Consider the following 8,786-nt stretch of genomic DNA (forward strand, 5'->3'; position numbering starts at 1 on the left):
TGGGTTCCATGCTATGTGGAGCCTGCTTAAGATTCTCTCTCTCTCTCTCTCTCTCTCTCTCTCTCTCTCCCTTTCCCCAGCTCACGTACTCTTTCTGCCTTTCTAAAATAAAACAAAATAAATAAACAGAAGGTATACATCTGAGTCAATGAAATCTGAACACTATTTAGTATTAAGCAATAATACTAAGCTTTTTAGATGCAGTAATATTTGTGGTTATGTGTTTTGGAAAACAGTTATCTTTTAGAGATACATAATGAAATATTTTTGAATGAAATGATGTCTGGAATTTGCTTCCAAATATTCCAGTGAGGGGGCGCCTGGGTGGCTCAGTCGGTTAAGCCAAATATTCCAGTAAGGGTGAAAGTGGATGGGCTATAAATGAAACATGATTGGTATGATTTGATAACTATTTAAGTTAGGTAATAGGTTCATTATACAGCCTTTCTATGTTCATATATGTCTGAAAATTCCAAATAAAACCATTAAAATTTTTTTAATGTTTATTTTTTTTAATTTATTTTTAAAATTTACTTCCAAGTTAGTTAGCATATAGTGCACTGATTTCAGGAGTAGAATCCAGTGATTCATCCCCTACATATAACACCAGTGCTCATCCCAACAAGTGTCTTCCTTAATGCCCCTTGCCCATTTAGCCCATCCTCCCAGCCACAACTCCTCCAACAACACTCAGTTTGTTCTCTATATTTAAGTCTCTTCTCTTTTGTGCCCCACCCTCTTTTTATATTATTTTTGCTTCCCTTCCCTTATGTTCATCTGTTTTGTATCTTAAATTCCACATATGAGTAAAGTCATACAATATTTGTCTTTCTCTTGACTGACTTATATTTATTTTTGAGAGACAGAGACAGAAACAGAGACAGAGAGCTAGCAGGGGGAGGGGCAGAGAGAGAGGGAGACACAGAATCTAAAGCAGGCTCCAGGCTCTAAGTTGTCAGCACAGAGGCTGATGTAGGTCTTGAACCTAAAACTGTGAGATTATGACCTGAGCCCATGTCAGACACTCAACNCACTCAGTTTGTTCTCTATATTTAAGTCTCTTCTCTTTTGTGCCCCACCCTCTTTTTATATTACTTTTGCTTCCCTTCCCTTATGTTCATCTGTTTTGTATCTTAAATTCCACATATGAGTAAAGTCATACAATATTTGTCTTTCTCTTGACTGACTTATATTTATTTTTGAGAGACAGAGACAGAAACAGAGACAGAGAGCTAGCAGGGGGAGGGGCAGAGAGAGAGGGAGACACAGAATCTAAAGCAGGCTCCAGGCTCTGAGTTGTCAGCACAGAGGCTGATGTAGGTCTTGAACGTAAAACTGTGAGATTATGACCTGAGCCCATGTCAGACACTCAACCGACTTGAGCCACCCAGGCGCCCCCCAAATAAAACCATTTTAAAGGTCACGGTAGGAGTGCCTGGGTGGCTCAGTCAGTTAAGCTTCTGACTTTGGCTCAGCTCATGATCTCACAGTTCCTGGGTTTGAGACCTGCACAGGGCTCTGTGCTGATAGTGTGGAGCCTGCTTTGGATTCTCTGTCTCTTTCTGCCTTTGTCCACCTCTCTCTTTCTCTCTCTCNTTGTCAGCACAGAGGCTGATGTAAGTCTTGAACCTAAAACTGTGAGATTATGACCTGAGCCCATGTCAGACACTCAACTGACTTGAGCCACCCAGGCGCCCCCCAAATAAAACCATTTTAAAGGTCACGGTAGGAGTGCCTGGGTGGCTCAGTCAGTTAAGCTTCTGACTTTGGCTCAGCTCATGATCTCACAGTTCCTGGGTTTGAGACCTGCACAGGGCTCTGTGCTGATAGTGTGGAGCCTGCTTTGGATTCTCTGTCTCTTTCTGCCTTTGTCCACCTCTCTCTTTCTCTCTCTCAAAAATAAATAAAACATTAAAAAAAATCACCAGTAAAAAGTATAAGTAGGATGGGTGTGTTAGGTGACATGACCAGTCAAGTGACCAGGCTGACCCTAGAGGCCAGGTCTCTTACATCCCTGGTGTTCTTTGGCCTCTGAATCAACTCAATAGGGGGTAGACATTAATATCTGTAATAAAGTAGGGCACTACTCACCCTAATGGCTTCTCTAACAACTGTTAAATTGTTTTAAATGTTTGGTATAATTATTAAAATAATAACCAACAGGTATTGAGGAATCACTGAGGATCATCACCTATGTGCTGATGATTCTCCCAACAATCCAAAGCAGTATGATTCTTTGTGGATGTGGAAACCGAGTTTAGATAACCACGTAACTCAATACATGGTGATGCTTTAATCACTTTATTCTGTGCAATTTATACCTGTTATCAGTCACAGTCAGGGCCAGGAAAAGGGAAAGAACAGAGTCAAGTCTCAAAAACCTTAGTAATCAAGACAATAGTACAACGTTAAAAAAAAAAATCAAACTGGCAAACTATGGCTCATGAGGTCAGCCTACTATTTTTGTAAATAAAGTTTTACTGGAACCAGGGCCAGGATTATAGGCACATGACGTGGAGTAGTGCATGCGCAGGGTCAGATCTTGTCTTTATTTAAAAGTCTGATATTTTGTTCAAAACCAAATAATGGAATTTTTGCTTCAACTTTTATTTTTAAAAATTGTATTAAAACATTCTCTTAATTACNCAGGCCTCCGCAGCCGCGGATGGCTGTAAGTGCACGAACCCACCTCAGAAAGTACTTCGCCCGTCATGACTCCGGCTTCCCCAGCGCTTCGCTTGTGACGGAGCAGGTCTCCGGTTCCCTTGGCCCGGGAGCAGCTGCTCCGCGGTCTCCAGCCCCGCAACAGCGTTCGAGCTTTCGCGCCCAGCAAGAGTGGAGGCCCCGCCCTAACGATTTACACCAATCCGGAGGAGTGTTTCTACATGAGGCCACGCCCCCACACCGTCCTACCAATCACGAAGCACCTTTGGCCAGCCGGGAGAATATAATCTGAGTAAGGTTGGCGGGTCTCGGCTCCTCCGCGTCGATACAACCTAAACTAGGCTGGGATTCTCCCGGCTGCCAGACCATCCAGACCGTCAGTCCCTCTGGCTTTGCAAGGCGGTACCAGGCGACTTGTGGCCTTTAACCTTTGACCCTTGCCACAGCGCTATTTTCGGAGTACGGCTTCCAGGCGGGGGAAGTGAGCTGGAAGATCCCAGGGCAACCGAAGGCACCTGTGGGGATTTTCTCCAGGACCTCCATCTCTGGAGCAGCTAAATCCTACCTGCTCCTTCTTGTATACATAGCATTCACGCCACTGAACAAACAGAAAAGTTTCGTGGGCTGCTCAGATACCAAATAATATCTTTGGATAACCTCTATAATTTTATTTAAATTTAATTTGAGGATGCAGAAAACACTCACCCATACCATTTCTAGACTCTTTGGACAAGGCAGGAAAAAGAATAAAAGGTCTGGAGTCAGACTAATCCCAGACAATTCTAATCCCTTGTCACTTTGCTAGTTACTATCTTTTTGCCCCTCCAGATCCATTCTCTGTCTTTCCTTATCCTGCTCTGTCCGGCAAAGGATAACTTCTTCCCACTGCATTACCCAAGCTCCCTTCAACCTCTGATCCTGGTTGAATCAAGCCCCTGGAAGGTACTTTACAAGATTACTGTGGGAAGGAGATAAGAGGGCACCAAGAAAGAAAGGCACAGTAGCTACCATCCCCACTTCACTCTCATGACCCTATCCACTTACCAACTCATCCCAATTTTCCCAAGACTTTCCCAGTTTTAGCACTGAAAATCCCACCTCCAAGAATCTCAGTTCCAGGCAAATCAGGTTAGTTACTTTATCCACTGGCCTCTTCTTCCAAGTTTACAGCTTTAGCTGGGTTCAGATAAAAATTTCTCTTTATTCGTCTTTATTTCTTTACCTCCTCACCACTTCTCAACCCACTTTTGCCACCCCCAACAAGATCCCATTATCCACTCTCTTCTCTAACATCTGTCTAGCCACGTTTTCACCCACTTTACTATTAACTGCTACATTGATGATTTACAAATATACATCTATAGCATTCCTCCTTCATATTTTGAGGGCTAATATTTATTAAGGGCTTACCCTGTGACAGAAACAGTTGCAAGAAATTTGCAAACATCTTATTTAATCTTCAGAGTAAATTTGTAAGTAAGTAATACTATCTCCATTTTAGCAGGAAAATAAACTTTTAAAAGGCTAGTAAGTGGTGGAGCCAATATTTATATCCTGCTCAGACTCCAGAGCTCAAACTCTTCAGAGAGATCTTGACTGAGTCCCTTCTACATTCTCCCTCTATCCCATGTTCTGGTTTCTCCAAGAAAACCTCTGCCTGTAATTTTATTTAATTTAAATGTATATTTATTTATTTATTTTGAGAAGCGTGGGTGGGAGGGACAGAGAGAGAATCCCAAGCAGGATATGGGCTGTCTGCACAAAGCACCACACGGGGGCGAATCCATGAACTGTGAGATTATCTGAGCTGAAATCAAGAGTCCAATGCTTAACCCACTGAGCCATCCAGGCATCCCTGCAATTTTATTTTTAGCTATTTGTATATTGTTGCTCCAAGAAGATAAGCACTTTGTTTCCTTTAACATCATATCCTCACTATCTAGAAAAGTTGTTCTCAAATTTGAGCATGCATCAGAATTATCTGAAGGGCTAGTAAAAAAAAGGATTATTAAATCCCACTCTCATAGTTTCTGATTCAGTATGTCTGATGTGAGGTGAAAGAATTTGCATTTCCAACTAGTTCCCAGATGATGCTAGTGCTGCTGGTATGGTGACCATGCTTTGAGAACCAAGGGCTTAGAATATATCTGGCTTATCATAAGGAAATCAGTCAATATTTGTTGAACTAATTTTATCACTTAATAAGTAGAATATTCTTTTTTTTAACATTTATTTATTTTGAGGGAGAGACAGAGTGGGGAGGGAGAGACAGAGGGAGAGGGAGAGAGAGAATCCCAAGTAGACTCCACTCTGTCAGCATAGAGGCTGATGCTGGGTTTGATCTCGCTAACTGTGAGTTATGTGCTTATGACCTGCGCCAAATGCTTAATCAAAAGCCAGACGCTTAATTGACTGAGCCACCCAGGCACCCCAACAACTATATTATTCTTGAACTCTCTTTGGAAGTGAATAAATGAGATAATAGTCCTGATATTAGCATTTTCAGAACTTATTAGCATTTTGTTCTCTTTGAAAAACACCTATTCGGTCACCAGAAAAACATAGAAAGCTCTGATTTGGACAATGAGTGGAATGGGTGAGCTAGGAAGGGGAAACCTTATTCTATTTATTAACTGTGCTAATCTAAAGTGAGTCTGTATGTGGAATTAACAATCTACAATTTCAATTTTGGTTGTTGGCACCATAATCCATCATTCACCAGTTGAGAAACCTGGGAGTCACTTTGACTCCTCTCTCTTCCTTGACTCTCAAGGTTAATCATCCAACAAGCTCTGTTTATGAAGTTGATAGATGACAGCAAGAGAAAGCTCTAGGGTGTTCACTTTGCAGAGATTAGCCTAAACCTGTCCAATAAATGGCTTTGTAAATTTAGGTAAGTCATTTAGCTTCTCTTATCCTGTTTTCCTTATTCTAAAATAGAAAACATTGACTCCAATCCAATCAGATCAGACTGAATCTCAAATGGGTTTAGTTGGCAGATTACCAGGAAGTATTTCTACAGGAAATACTTTGCAGTACTGACCACACCTAATCTGGTCATAGAAATTAGGAAACGTTTTCATTGCTAGTATCTATCCTTATGTCACATAAAATCAATATAAAAAAAGGAATTCTGAGGGCACCTGGGTGACTCACTCAGTTGGTTAAGTGTCAGGCTCTGCACTGACAGCTCAGAGCCTGAAGCCTGCTTCAGATTCTGTGTCTCCCTCTGTCTCTCTGCCCCTGTGCCACTGTGATCTCTTTCTCAAAAATAAATAAACATTATAAAAATAACAGGAATTCTGGGGGCCCCTGGGTGGCTCAGTCAGTTGAGTGTCCGACTTTTGGTCTCAGCTCAGGTCATTATCTCCTGCTTCATGGGACTGAGCCTCACATCCAGCTCTGTGTTGATGGTATGAAGTCTGCTTGGGATTCTCTCTCTGCCCCTCCCCTGCTTGGGTATGCTCTCTCTCTCTCTCCTCCCCAAAATAAATCGATAGACTTAAAAAAACAATAAAGTAAAAAAACAAAAAAGGAATTCTGAGATTATATATCTATGAAAAAATAAGCCACTGGATTTTAACATGGTCAGCCTATTCCAAGGTTGTATTTATAATTGCTCACTGGCAGACAAACAAAAGCTGTTTCCAAAGGCTTATGAAAGTTTAGAGGGAAAAGTTGGTTAATTATTTATTTTATTTCACTCTTTCTGAAAATTGAGAAGCCTCCCATGTTAAGTTTTAGTACTACTATTTCTCTGGAGTTAAGTGTGAGGAATGGCTTCTTTTTCTAAAGTCCTAGGCAGCTCAATCTTTATCCCTGGAGAAGCACCGCCACCGTGTGGCAGGTCTCAGTCATGTCATTCTATCTATTGCCTGTAGCCACTCTATTCTAAACAAAATTTTTTTCATTTTAAAATTATTCAAAGAGCTGTTTAAATTTTTCCTTGGTGTGGTGAGATAATTTTATCATTCTTTTGAAAGAATCTGCTTTCAAAAATAATTTCATACTGTAATTCCATGCAGTTTAAAGCTTCTCCTGGAGAATGCCCTGCTGAAAGGCCAAGGGCTGTTTTTCTGGCTTGATATAAGTATCCATGACCTTCAAAAATGGCACAGGACTTGGGGCACCTAGGTGGCTCAGTTGGTTGAGTGTCCGACTTCAGCTCAGGTCATGGTCTTGCAGCTCATGAGTTCGAGCCCCGGCTCAGGCTCTGTGCTAACAAACAGCTCAGAGCCTGATACCTACTTCAGATTCTGTGTCTCCCTCTTTCTCTTCCCCTCTCCTACTCATGCCCTGCCTCTCTCTGTCTCTCAAAAATAAACAAATGTTAAAAAAAATTAATAAATAAAAATGGCCCAGGCCATTACATGACACGTAATGGGTGCTTACTAAATGATTGTTGAATAAATGATTAAAATACTGTGGCCTAAAAAATATCAGGGCCTTTTCCCAAGGCATGACAGCGTGCACACCATCAATTATTTTTGTATGCAAAAGGTCCTTTACTGCAACTTTTGGCAAGCTTAAGTACCTATCAAATATTCATCCAATCATTCAACAGACCTTGAGCATCTATTTTGAGCCTATTCTAAACATGAATACAAAGATAAATAAAATTTAGTCTTGTTCTCAGAAAACTCCCGTTGCTTGTTGGAAAGAGGCAGATAAATATTCGTGCGTAATAGTAGAAGTATGTCTAAGTAGTGGTGGGGCCCTGAGGAAGGCAACTGATTTTGCCTGGGGTAAGCCAGGGGGAGAGGACGCCTGAACTGAGTTTCAAAGATGGATTGTAGTTCTCTAGGCTAGTACAGAGAGAAGAAAGCATTTGAGGTATGCACAGCGGCTTGATAAAGCATGTTGTGTTTGGGGAACTGTAAGTAGGTCAGTATGACTAGAGCTCAGGGTATGTGTTAGGGGGAGGGGGGAATGGCCAGAATGAAGGCTGAAAGTTAAACAGGGAACAAAAAGTCAGGAGTGCTATGTTTAGACTTCAGTTTTTAGACAATATGAAGTGGGCAGCTGGGGGTGGGCATGGAGGTTAAGGAAGAGAAAAACATGGTTAGATATATTTGAGAAAGATTATTCTGGCAGAGTATGAAGGCTGGATTGGAAGGGGATTAGACTGGAGGCAAGAAGACTAGTTGTCTAGGTGGAAGATTATAGGGATCTGAACTAGGTCAATGGTAGTAACAATGGAGAGGAGGAGATGGATTGGGAAAAAAGGAGACAAAACGGAGGAGAGCTTGTTGAATGATTTATCTTGAAGGGTGAGGGACAGCAGAGTCAATGAAACTCTGGTGACTCCCCCATTTCTGGATTGGTGAGTGACCAGTTATGGGGCAATGCATCAAAACTGAGAATATAGATAATTAATTCAAATACAGGTTCTGTTTAGCTTGGCACAAAACTTGGTTAAAATGTAGAATAAAAGGTTTCCCCTTCCTAGGTCATCCCTGTTGACACATTGTCCAAACTGGAGCTCTCTCTTTTAGCTTTCCTGGTGACTGAAGAGGCGCTCCCCGGGCACAGGCCCATCTCTCTATTCCATTTCCAAACTGCTATCCATGTAGTACCCAGAATCTCAACCCAACAGCTTTTTGTGTTCTAGTCATGTATTTTTTCCTTTCTGGCTACTTACCCAGGGGGGAGAAAATGTGTAAGAAAAACTCCTCTTCCCCGCTTTATTCAGTCTTTTTTTCCTCAGGCTTTTGGCTTCATTTTTGAAAAAACCCAAGTATTTTCATGACCCAACCCTCCCCTAAAGCCCTATGGATACTTAATGGCTTGGTGATCCCAAGAGTGTTTATTTGGACATCAGCATCCTCGGCACTTGGTCAATTATACCTCAATCACATATTCCTCAGTTTAAGAAGACTGGGCCCCTATATGTATGTCTAGGATAGGGGATTCCATCACAGAAGGACAAAGGGGATCTGCTCCACTCTTATATTCTATTAAATTTCAGCACCTACTTATGGGCAGGCTAATGCGTACTTCAGACATGTCAGATCATTCGACTGTACCTAGAAAGGCAGAATCTTGTAGGAATACAGTAAGTCCTTCAAGCATAATATAGTTGGAGAAGGAACACTTCCTAAGACAGAACCTGTTTGGTACTA

General features: G+C 41.6%; 1 protein-coding gene across 1 annotated transcript in view; it reads right to left on the reverse strand.

Annotated features, from left to right (window-relative positions):
* The window catches only part of CLSPN (claspin), a 32,351-nt gene extending 29,566 nt beyond the window's left edge, over positions 1 to 2,785 (reverse strand). Inside the window, exon 1 of the mRNA XM_077753107.1 lies at positions 2,690 to 2,785. Within this exon, the coding sequence (XP_077609233.1) occupies positions 2,690 to 2,713 (24 nt within the window). The 5' untranslated portion in view covers positions 2,714 to 2,785. The remainder of the gene's footprint in view (positions 1 to 2,689) is intronic.
* Positions 2,786 to 8,786: the final 6,001 nt, after the last annotated feature.

This window comes from Crocuta crocuta, unplaced genomic scaffold, assembly GCF_008692635.1.
Source record: "Crocuta crocuta isolate KB4526 unplaced genomic scaffold, BGI_CrCroc_1.0 scaffold303, whole genome shotgun sequence".
Taxonomy (NCBI): Eukaryota; Metazoa; Chordata; class Mammalia; order Carnivora; family Hyaenidae; genus Crocuta; species Crocuta crocuta.